We start from the raw sequence: 11,740 nt of genomic DNA on the forward strand, positions 1-11,740 counted from the left end.
GGGCTCGGGAGCGGCAGGAGGAGGAGGAGGCCAAGTGCCTGGAGAAGTTCGAGGGGGCCGAGCCGCTGGAGGCGGCCGAGCTCGGGGCCTTCACGGACTCGATGCTGCCCGGCTGCTCGCAGCTGCTGGACGAGCTGCCCGACACCGTGTACCGCGTCTGCGACCTGCTGATGACGGCCGTGCGCCGCAACGGCCCGGCCTACCGGGACAGCGTGCTCAAACAGGTGGTGCAGCAGGTATGGAGCCCTGAACACACCCTAAACCCAGCTTAAACCTCTCCCAAACCCACCTCGAGACTCCCAAACCCACCCCAAGACCCCTGACCCCAGTGATGGCCGTGCGCCACAATGGCCCGGCCTACCGGGACAGCGTGCTCAAACAGGTGGTGCAGCAGGTATGGAGCCCTAAACCCACCCTGAGACCCCTAAATCTGCCCAAACCCCCCTGAACCAGCCCTGGGACACCCTGAACCCCTGGTGTGCAAGGTGCCCCACTGACCCCTGACAACTCTGACCCCCACTAAGCCCCACTGAGCCCCAATGACCCCTGACCGCCCCAAACCTGTCCCAAACCCACCTCGAGACTCCCAAACCCACCCCAAGACCCCTGACCCCAGTGATGGCCGTGCGCCACAATGGCCCGGCCTACCGGGACAGCGTGCTCAAACAGGTGGTGCAGCAGGTATGGAGTCCTAAACCCACCCTGAGACCCCTAAATCTGCCCAAACCCCCCTGAACCAGCCCTGGGACACCCTGAACCCCCCGGTGTGCCAGGTGCCCCACTGACCCCTGAGCCCTGACAGCTCTGACCCCCACTAAACCCCACTGAGCCCCAATGACCCCTGACCCTCAGTGATCCCTGAACCCTGCTGACCCCCACTGATCCCTGACCCCCAGTGACCATCCTGACCCTCACTGACCATCCTGACCCTCATTGACCCCTGAACCTCAATGACCACTGACCCCTGAACCCCACTGACCACCCTGACCCGCACTGACCATCCTGACCCTCACTGACCCCTGAACCCCACTGACCATCCTGACCCGCACTGACCCCTGAACCCCACTGACCACTGACCCCTGAACTCCACTGACCATCCTGGCCCTCACTAACCCCTGAACCCCAGTGACCATCCTGACCCCCAGTGACCCCTGACCCACTGACCCCCAGGTGTGGGAGGCGGCCGATGTCCTGATCAAGGCGGCCGTGCCGCTGACCACCAGCGACACCAAGACGGTGTCGGAGTGGATCAGCCAAATGGCCACCCTGCCCCAGGCCTCCAACCTGGCCACGCGCATCCTGCTGCTCACCCTGCTCTTCGAGGTACCCCAAAACCTGGGGGGAGTGACCCCAAAACCTGGGGAAGTGACCACAAAACTTGGGGGAGTGACCACAAAACCTGGGGGTGGTAACCCAAAACCTGGGGGAGTGACCACAAAACCTGGGGGTGGTCTAAAAAGCTGGGAGGGAGGAAGCCCAAAACTTTGGGGGGATCCCAGAATCTGGGGAGTGACCCCAAAACCTGGAAGGGGTGGCACAAAACCTGGGGAGGCACCCCAAAACTTGTGGGGAACATCCCAGGGTCCCTGGGCCTCACGTCCCTCAGAAAATATGCCAGGTGTTTTCCAGAGGTGGCTCATTTTCCAAAAATCCCGAGGTTTGGGGTGGTTTTGAGGTGTTTTGAGGGTATTTTGGGGGTGTTTGGGATGGTTTTTGGGGTGCTGATGTTTTTGGGGTGCCCCAGGAGCTGAAGCTGCCCTGTGCCCCTTGGAGGGGTCCAGCTGCGTGCTGGTTTGGGGCTGTTTCTGTGGGTATTTCAGGGCTGATTCTGGATATTTTGGTCGGGTTTTTGGGGTTGTTTGGGATGTTTTTTGGGGTGCTGATGTTTTTGGGGTGCCCCAGGAGCTGAAGCTGCCCTGTGCCCGCGTGGTGGAGTCCAGCTGCGTGCTGGACGTGCTGATCAAGCTGCTGGAGGTGGTGCAGCCCTGCCTGCAGGCTGCCAAGGAGCACAAGGAGGTTCAGACCCCCAAGTAAGGAGTGACCCCTCCCAGACCCCTCAGAACCCCCCCAAAACCTCCTATGGGTACTCTCACAGCTCTTCTTTCCCCCCAAAAAAGGTGGATCACCCCTGTGCTGCTGCTGATTGATTTCTATGAGAAGACAGCCGTGTCCTCCAAGCGCCGCGCGCAGATGAACAAGGTGGGAGGGCCAGGGGGGAATTTGGGGGGTCCTGGGGGGTTTGAAGGGGCTGGGAGGGGACATGGGGGGCTCCTGGGGACACATGGTGGGGCTGGGATGGAGGTGGAGCAGCCAGGGTGACACAGGGGGTGACACATAGAGTCCTGGGAGACACAGGGGGTGACACACAGAGCCCTGGGGGATACAAGGGGTGACACACAGGGTACAGAGGGACACAGGGGGTGACACGGGGTGACACACACAGTCCTGGGACACACAGGGAGTGACACACAGAGTCCTGGGGGACACAGGGCATGACACACAGGGTCTGGGGTGACGCACAGGGTCTGGGGTGACACAAGGGTCCTGGGGGACACACAGTGTCCCTGCGATGGGCACAGTGACCACCACACCCAGCGCTGCCCTGAGTGGGGTTTGGAGGGCACACAAGGAGCTCCAGGCCACTGACCCCCCCCTTCCCCATGTGCCCCCCCAGTACCTGCAGGCCACTGGGAACAACTGGCGCTGGTTTGACGACCGCTCGGGCCGCTGGTGCAGCTACAGCGCCAGCAACAACAGCACCATCGACGCGGCCTGGCGGGCCGGGGAGCCCAGCGTGCGCTTCACGGCCGGCCGGCGGCGCTACACCGTGCAGTTCACCACCATGGTGCAGGTGAGGGGCTGGGGACAGGGCTGGGGGGCGTGGGGACACAGCCCTGGGGTGTGGGGACACACTGCTACACCGTGCAGTTCACCACCATGGTGCAGGTGAGGGGCTGGGCACAGGGCTGGGGGGCGTGGGGACACAGCCCTGGGGTGTGGGGACACTGCTACACCGTGCAGTTCACCACCATGGTGCTGGTGAGGGGCTGGGCAAAGACTGGGGGGCGTGGGGACACAGCCCTGGGGTGTGGGGACACTGCTACACCGTGCAGTTCACCACCATGGTGCAGGTGAGGGGCTGGGGACACAGCCCTGGGGTCAGCCAGGGCACGGTGACACAGCCCTGGGGTGTGGGAACACGCTGCTACACCGTGCAGTTCACCACCATGGTGCAGGTGAGGAGCTGGGGACACAGCCCTGGGGTGAGCCAGGGTGCAGGGACACAGCCCTGGGGTGTGGGGACACACTGCTACACCATGCAGTTCACCACCATGGTGCAGATGAGGGGCTGGGGTCAGGGCTGGGGGGCAGCCAGGGCACAGGGACACAGCCCAGGGCATGGGGACATGGCCCTGGGGACAGCCAGGGCATGGGGACACACCACTACACCGTGCAGTTCGCCACCATGGTGCAGGTGAGGGACTGGGCAGGGGCTGGGGGGCATGGGGACACAGCCCTGGGGTCAGCCAGGGTGCAGGGACACAGCCCTGGGGTGTGGGGACATGGCCCTAGGGGCAGCCAGGGCACAGGGATACAGCCCAGGGCATGGGGACACAGCCCAGGGTCACCCAGGGCAGGGGGACACACCCCTAAGGGTAGGGGACAGACCCCTGGTGCCACCCAGCACAGGGGAACATGGCCCCAGCATCACCCACTGCAAGGGACACCCTGCTGGTGTCACCTCGTGGGACGGGGGAATCTTCCCCATGGCAGAGAGACACCCCTGGTGTCACCCCATGGGGAGGGGCCCCAGTGTCACCCCTGTCACCCCCTGGTGTCCCCAGGTGAACGAGGAGACCGGGAACCGGCGCCCGGTGATGCTGACGCTGCTGAGACCCCCCCGCGCTGGGAAGGGCCGCGACGAGGGGGGGGCCGAGGACCCCGAGGGGAAGAGCAAGGATGAGACCCCCGGTATGGGGCTGGGGGTAGCTGAGGGGTTTTGGGGGCAGGGTCTGAGGGGTCATTGGGAGGGGGGTCTGAAGGCTTTTGGGGGGATTTGAGAGGTTTTGGGGGGGGGATCTGAGCACTTTTGGGAGGGTCTGAGAGGTTATGGAGGGAGTCTGAGGGGTCATGGGGAGGTTGGAGGGGTTTTGGCAGAGTCTGGGGGGGTCATGGTGGGGTCAGAATGGTCATGGTGGGGTCAGAATGGTCATGATGAGGTCAGAATGGTCATGGGGGGTCAGAATGGTCATGGTGAGGTCAGAATGGTCACGGTGGGGTCAGAGTGGGGTCAGAATGGTCATGGGGGCGTCACAGGGGTCATGTGGGGAGCAGAATGGTCACAGTGGTGTCAGAATGGCCATGGGGGGGGTCACAGGGGCCACAAGTAAGTGCCCCAGACCCCCCAGCCATACCCACCCCCCAAAAACCACTCTCCTTATCCCTTTCCCCATCCCCACAGCTGCAGACCCTCCTTCTACAGACGAAGACCCCTCCTCTACCACCACCACCAGCACCACCACCACCACTCCCACCGCCCCCTGCCCGTCCCCTCCCTGCCCCACGCCGACCCCCGAGGAACCCCGGGACGACCCCGGCGCCGACGCCGAGGCTCCGGTGCGGGGCCTGGCGGAGGAGGCGGTGCCGGCCGTGCTGCGGGCGTGCGTCAGCATGCTGGGGGTGCCGGTGGACCCCGACACGCTGCACGCCACGCTGCGCCTGTGCCTGCGCCTGACGCGGCAGCACAAGCACGCGCTGCTGTTCGCCGAGCTGCGCTCCACCCGCACCATCCTGGCGCTCACGCAGAGCTCCGGCTTCACCGGCTTCACCCCGCTGGTCACCCTGCTCTTCCGGCACATCATCGAGGATCCCTGCACGCTGAGGCACACCATGGAGAAGGTGAGGGGTGGCGAGGGGGGAGAGGGGATTGGGAGGCTGGGGGAAAGGGAAATAGAGGGATAAAGTGAGAGGGAAGAGGGCATAGGGGAGCTGGGGGTGAGGGGAATAAAGGGAGAGGAAATTGGGGGGGACAAGGGGATCAGGGAATTGGGGCTGCAGGGGACAGGGGGATAAGGGAACTGGGGGTTGTGGGCGCAAGGGGGTCAGGGAATTGGCGCTCTGGGGCCAGCAGGGCCAAGGAGGGCTCTGCAGCTCTGGGGCTTCAGGCTCCCACGGGAAGCTCTCCCGGGGGTGCCCCTCTGGCCCCGTGCCCACGGTGTCCCCACCATGTCCCCGTGCCCAGGTGGTGCGTTCAGCAGCCACGAGCGGGGCAGGCAGCACCACCTCGGGGGTGGTGTCAGGCAGCCTGGGCTCACGGGAGGTGAATTACATCCTGCGGGTGCTGGGCCCCGCCGCCTGCCGCAGCCCCCACGTCTTCACCGAGGTGGCCACGGGCTGCATCCGCATCGCCCTGCCCGCGCCGCGCGGCTCCGGCACCGGTGAGGGGCACCGGGGGGGTCTGGGATGGGGGGGGATCCTGGGGAGGGTCTTGGTACCTGGAACAGGCTGCTGGAGGGGGACATGGGTGGGCTCTTGGAGGGTGGGCTGGGATGTGGAGGGGGGACAGGGACATGGGGGGAATCCTTGGAGTCCCTGGCAGCTGTAATGGGGTCCTGGGAGGATTCCTGGAGGGGATCCCAGGGTGCTTCTATCCACAAAAAAAATGGGGTTCTAAGGGTCTCTCAGAACAGGGTTCCTAGGGGTGCCTTTATCCCCCAAAAATAGGGTCCCTTCACCCTCAGAATTGGGGTCCCAGGGCTGCTTCTCTCCGCAAAAACGGGGTCCCAGGAATCCTCTTACCCTCAGAATAGGGGTCTCTCAGAATGGGGGTCCCAGAGGTGCCTTCACCCCCTAAAAACCAGCATCCCATCTCATCCTCATCCCCAACCTGACACCGCTGAGGATCCCCCCAAATCCCTGACCCCTCCCATTTCCCCCCGTTTCCCCCCAATTTCCCAGCCTCTGACGACGAGTTCGAGAACCTGCGGATCAAGGGGCCCAACGCGGTGCAGCTGGTGAAGACCACGCCGGCCAAGGCGGCCGCGCTGCCGCCCATCCCCGAGCCCATCCGCGATGTCATCTACGACATGCTCAACGCCCTGGCTGCCTACCATGCCCCCGACGAGGGTATGGGGGGCTCAGGGGGCTGGGGGGGCTCGGGGGGAGCAGAGGGAGGAGTGGGGTGCACATGGAGCAGGAATTGGGGTGGCCTGTGCAATGCCCTGGGTGCCCACCATGCCCCTGTGGGTGTCCCTTGAGGGACTTGGGGAACCCCCACAGTGGGGGGAGACATCCCCAGAGAAATTTGGGGTGCAGAGAGAGGAGTGGGGTGCATATGGAGCAGGAATTGGGATGTCCTGGGCAATGCCCTGAGTGCCCACCGTGCCCCCGATGAGGGTACGGGGGGCTCGGGGTGGGCAGAGGGAGGAGTGAGGTGCATGTGGAGCAGGAATTGGGGTGTCCTGTGCAATGTCCTGGGCCTCTGACAAGGGTTTGGGGGGGCTTGGGGGGGACCCTTGTGATGGGGACAGACACCCCTGGGGAGGTTTGGAGGGGAGCACAGGGGGCAGGGATTGGGGGTCACACGAGGAAATTGGGGTGTCCCCAGGGAGTGAGGTAGATGTGGAAAAGGATTTGGGGGGGTTCTTCATATGGGGAAAGGATCGGGGTGTCCATATAGGGACAGAACTGGGGTGTCTGTATTAGGGGGCAATCAGGATGCCCCATCCCCCAAGCATCCTCAGTCCCTCTGGGGGTGCCCTTTGTCCCCCCCTGAGAGCTGTGTCCCCCCTCAGGTGACAAGGGGGACCCCAAGAGCGCGGCGCCCAGCGAGGTGAGCCAGCTGCTGTCGGACATTGGGGACGACATGTACCAGCAGTACCGCAGCCTCACCCGCCCCCCCGCCGACTTCGACCCCCCCGCCGGCTTTGCCATCGGGGGCTGGGGGCGGTTTGAGGGGGCTGGGTGTGGTTTGGGGGGACTGGGGGGCTGAGGGGTCTGAGGTTTGTGGGGGGCTGGAGGTGGTTTTGGGGGTCTAGGAGTCAGTTTGGGAGGATTTGGAGGACCCAGCATTCCCTGGGTCACTGATGTTTGAGGGAGGGGGTAACAGGGGGCTCTGGGGGTGCCATGTGGGGTCTGTGGGGTTTTGGGGGCCCCCCCAGGCTCTGACCCCCCCTGCTCCCCCAGGCCCAGGTTTTTGCTGCTGACGGAGCCGCGGCCGAGACGCCGCCCTCGGGAACCCCCCAGGGAGAAGGTGGCACTGATCCCCCGAGTCCCCTGGTGTCCCCTGCTTGTCCCTGATGTCCCCACCATGTCCCGTGACCCCGATACTCGCAAGCCCCCGCAACATCTTCTTTGTACCTCCACACATCCTGATGTCCCCTCTGTGTCCCCAAGGTCCCTGAGCCCCTCCTGTCCCTGAGCCCTTCCTGTCCCTGAGTCCCCACTGTCCCTGAGGTCCCCAAGCCCCTCCAGTCCCTGTGCCCCCACTGTCCCCTCCATGTCCCCAGAGTTCCTGAGCCCCCTAAGGGTGCTGCCCTGTGTCTCCTGATGCTGTCCCTGTGTCCCCTGACTGTCCCCTGATGCTGTCCCCATGTCCCCTAATGCTGTCCCTGTGTCCCCTGACGCTGTCCCCATGTCCCCTGACGCTGTCCCCGTGTCCCCACAGCATCCAGCCCCGAGGAGGGCCGCGAGGGCCGCAAGGAGAAGGAAGGGGAGCATGGGGAGGAGCGGGGCCGGGCACGGGGCTCCAAGCCCCTGATGCCCACCTCGACCATCCTGCGGCTGCTGGCCGAGCTGGTGCGCTCCTACGTGGGCATCGCCGCCCTGATCGCCAACTACAGCTACAGCGTGGGCCAGTCCGAGCTCATCAAGGAGGTGACACCGCGGGGACAGGCCACCAGAGGGGCAGGGGACAGGGACAGGACAGCCGTGTGTCTATCAGGGTGTGCTGGGAGGGCTAGTCCCAGCTCATCAAGGAGGTGACACCATGGGGACAGGCCACCAGAGGGGACTGGGGACAGGGACAGCCGTGTGTCTGACAGTGTATGCCAGGAGGGCCAGTCCAATTCATCAGGGAGGTGACACCATGGGGACAGGCCACCAGAGGGACAGGGACAGGGCAGCTGTGTCCCTGTCGGGGTGTGCCGGGAGGGGCAGTCCCACCAGCTCATCAAGGAGGTGACACCACAGGGATACAGCCACCAGGAGGGACAGGGACTAGGGTGGCCACTGCCACCAGTGAGCTGTGTCCCTATCAGAGTGTGCATGGTGGGGTTCTGTCACCCCCCTATGCTTTGGGGTCTGCTGTCACCTCAGGGAGGGGCGTCACTTGTCACCCCTTGTAGAAGGGTGCCTTGTCACCTTGATTGTTAGGGTCCCCTGTTCCCGTCCCTCCAGACACCTCAGTCCTGTCCCCTGTGCTCAAGGGTCCCTTGTCCCCATAACTTGGGGTCCCCTGTCACCTCATTGAGCAGGTCCCGTATCCCCCAAACACCTCAGTCCTGTCCCCTGTACTCGAGGGTCCCTTGTCCCCTTACCCTTAAGGTCCCCCTGGTCCTCTCTGTCCCCTGGCCGTGGGTCAGGGTGTGTGAGTGACCCCTGTGTCCCCCCAGGACTGCAGCGTGCTGGCCTTTGTCCTGGACCACCTGCTGCCCCACCAGCAGAACGCCGAGGACAAGGACACGCCGGCGCTGGCACGGCTCTTCCTGGCCAGCCTGGCTGCGGCTGGCAGTGGCACCGATGCCCAGGTGGCCCTGGTCAACGAGGTCAAGGCCGCCCTCGGCCGCGCCCTGGCCATGGCCGAGAGCACCGAGAAACACGCCAGGTGTGGGGACAGCTGGGGACAGCGTGGGGACAATGTGGGGACAGCTGGGGACAACATGGAGGAAGCATGGGGCAGCGTGGGGACAGCATGGGGATGGTGTGGGGACAATGTAGAGCCTCTGCATAGACAGCCTCGAGGTGACCAGTGTCTCATCCTCTGTCCCCTACATCATGACTGGTGTCCCTTGTCCCCCTGGAGTGAATGGTGTTGGTGTCCACCCAGAATGATCAGTGTCTCCGTGGAGTGACTGGTGTTCTCCAGAGTGTCCCTTGTCAATCCAGAGTGTCCCCTGTCCCCCTGGAATGACTGCTGTCGAGACGGGGACAAGGGTGGCCGCTGCCACCAGTGAGCTGTGTCCCTATCAGAGTGTGCATGGTGGGGTTCTGTCACCCCACTATGCTTTGGGGTCTGCTGTCACCTCAGGGAGGGGCGTCACTTGTCACCCCTTCTACAAGGGTGCCTTGTCACCTTGATTGTTGGGGTCCCCTGTTCCCGTCCCTCCAGACACCTCAGTCCTGTCCCCTGTGCTCAAGGGTCCCTTGTCCCCATAACTTGGGGTCCCCTGTCACCTCATTGAGCAGGTCCCGTATCCCCCAAACACCTCAGTCCTGTCCCCTGTGCTCGAGGGTCCCTTGTCTCCTTACCCTTAAGGTCCCCCAGGTCCTCTCTGTCCCCTGGCCGTGGGTCAGGGTGTGTGAGTGACCCCTGTGTCCCCCCAGGACTGCAGCGTGCTGGCCTTTGTCCTGGACCACCTGCTGCCCCACCAGCAGAACGCCGAGGACAAGGACACGCCGGCGCTGGCACGGCTCTTCCTGGCCAGCCTGGCCGCGGCTGGCAGTGGCACCGATGCCCAGGTGGCCCTGGTCAACGAGGTCAAGGCCGCCCTCGGCCGCGCCCTGGCCATGGCCGAGAGCACCGAGAAACATGCCAGGTGTGGGGACAGCTGGGGACAGCGTGGGGACAATGTGGGGACAGCTGGGGACAACATGGAGGAAGCATGGGGCAGCGTGGGGACAGCATGGGGATGGTGTGGGGACAATGTAGAGCCTCTGCATAGACAGCCTCGAGGTGACCAGTGTCTCATCCTCTGTCCCCTACATCATGACTGGTGTCCCTTGTCCCCCTGGAGTGAATGGTGTTGGTGTCCACCCAGAATGATCAGTGTCTCCGTGGAGTGACTGGTGTTCTCCAGAGTGTCCCTTGTCAATCCAGAGTGTCCCCTGTCCCCCTGGAATGACTGCTGTTCTCCAGAGCGTCCCCTGTCCCCTTGGAGTGACCGGTGTCCCCCAGAGTGTCTCCTGCCCCCCCCAAAGTGATCGCTGTCCTCCTGGAATGATTGCTGTCCCCCAGAGCGTCCCCTGTCCCCCTGGAGTGACCGGTGTCCCCTGGAATGACCGCTGTCCCCCCGAGTGACCGCTGTGCTGTCCCCGCAGGCTCCAGGCCGTCATGTGCATCATCAGCACCATCATGGAGTCGTGTCCATCCACCTCGAGCTTCTACAGCAGCACGGCCAAGCCGCCCCACAACGGCATGAACAACATCATCCGCCTGTTCCTCAAGAAGGGGCTGGTCAACGACCTGGCCCGCGTGCCCCACAGCCTCGACCTGTCCAGGTGAGGGGCATTTGGGGGGCGTGCTCAGGGATTTGGGGGGGGTCTTGAAGGGTTTTCAGAGGTCTTGAGAGGTTTTCAGAGGTCTTCAGGGGAGCTTCATTGGGAGCTTTGTTAGGGTTTTGGGTTGTCTTGAGGAGGGCCATGGTGGATTTGGGGTCTGTGCTGGGTTTAGGGGTGCCTGCTGGTTTTGGGGGAGGGGGGCGGTTCCGTGCTGGGTTTGGGGTCCCTGCTGGATTTTGGGGGTCCTCATTGGGTTTTGGGTCCCTGCTGGGTTTCGAGATCCGTGTTGGGTTAAGGTTGGGTTCCTTGGTGGGTTTGGGCATCCCCATTGGGTTTTTTAAGCCCCTGCTGAGTTTTGGGGTGGTCCCCGCTGGGTTTGGGGTTTGGGGAGGGGTCCCTGCTGACCTGAGGGTCCCTTCTGGATTTTGGGGTCCCTGCTGGGTTTTGGGGGGATCCCTGCTGGGCTGGGGGTCCGTGCCAGTTGGGGTGCCAGCGCTGCCCCCCCAGCCCCAACATGGCCAACACGGTGAACGCGGCGCTGAAGCCGCTGGAGACGCTGTCGCGCATCGTGAACCAGCCCAGCGGGCTCTTCGGGGCCAAGGGCTCCTCCAGCAAGAGCAAGGCCGAGGGCAACGGGGGCGCCCGCGAGGCTGGGGCCGCGCCCCCCGATGGAGGTACCCCCCCCCGGGTCACCCCACAGCCCCCGGTGTCACCTCATGGCCACACCACCAGTGTCACCCACAGCCCCCCAGTGTCACCCCATGGCCTCCCGTGTCACCCCACAGCCACACCCGCACCCCCCCTGTGTCACCCCATGGCCTCCCCTGTGTCACCCCACAGCCACACCCACAGTCCCCCAGTGTCACCTCATGGCCACACCCCCAGTGTCACCCACAGCCCCTCAGTGTCACCCACAGCCCCAGGGTTACAGCCACACCCACACTCCCCCTGTGTCACCCCATGGCCCCCCGCAGTGTCACCCCACAGCCACACCCACAGTCCCCCAAGTGTCACCTCATGGCCACACCCCTAATGTCACCCCATGGCCACAGCCCCACCCCCAGTGTCACCCTGTGCCCCCCAGGGTCACCCACAGCCCCCTGGACCCCCCAATGCCACCCCCAGCTCTCCCAGTCCATCCTTGGTCACCCCAGGTCACCCCACTGCCCCCCTGCCTCTGCTGCCCCCAATTTCCCCCCATCTCCCACCCCTCCTTTACCTGCCACCTTCCCCCAGGGGGACCCCCCTGTGACCCCCCCCCCCCCCCCCCCCCCCCCACCCCCCCCCCCCCCCCCCCCCCCCC

General features: G+C 64.5%; 1 protein-coding gene across 1 annotated transcript in view; it reads left to right on the forward strand.

Moving 5' to 3' along the window:
* HUWE1 (HECT, UBA and WWE domain containing E3 ubiquitin protein ligase 1) overlaps positions 1-11,740 on the forward strand; it is a gene marked incomplete at its 3' end in the record, with an annotated part of 33,282 nt that overhangs the window by 17,928 nt on the left and 3,614 nt on the right. The window contains exons 34-48 of the mRNA XM_041480463.1: positions 1-236; positions 1,171-1,323; positions 1,903-2,030; positions 2,118-2,199; positions 2,675-2,851; positions 3,846-3,972; positions 4,463-4,899; positions 5,243-5,438; positions 5,959-6,126; positions 6,795-6,935; positions 7,184-7,252; positions 7,667-7,875; positions 8,613-8,824; positions 10,258-10,437; positions 10,945-11,111. Of these exons, the coding sequence (XP_041336397.1) occupies positions 1-236; positions 1,171-1,323; positions 1,903-2,030; positions 2,118-2,199; positions 2,675-2,851; positions 3,846-3,972; positions 4,463-4,899; positions 5,243-5,438; positions 5,959-6,126; positions 6,795-6,935; positions 7,184-7,252; positions 7,667-7,875; positions 8,613-8,824; positions 10,258-10,437; positions 10,945-11,111 (2,682 nt within the window). The remainder of the gene's footprint in view (positions 237-1,170; positions 1,324-1,902; positions 2,031-2,117; positions 2,200-2,674; positions 2,852-3,845; positions 3,973-4,462; positions 4,900-5,242; positions 5,439-5,958; positions 6,127-6,794; positions 6,936-7,183; positions 7,253-7,666; positions 7,876-8,612; positions 8,825-10,257; positions 10,438-10,944; positions 11,112-11,740) is intronic.

Source organism: Pyrgilauda ruficollis, unplaced genomic scaffold (genome assembly GCF_017590135.1).
Source record: "Pyrgilauda ruficollis isolate IOZ18807 unplaced genomic scaffold, ASM1759013v1 scaffold516, whole genome shotgun sequence".
Taxonomy (NCBI): domain Eukaryota; kingdom Metazoa; phylum Chordata; class Aves; order Passeriformes; family Passeridae; genus Pyrgilauda; species Pyrgilauda ruficollis.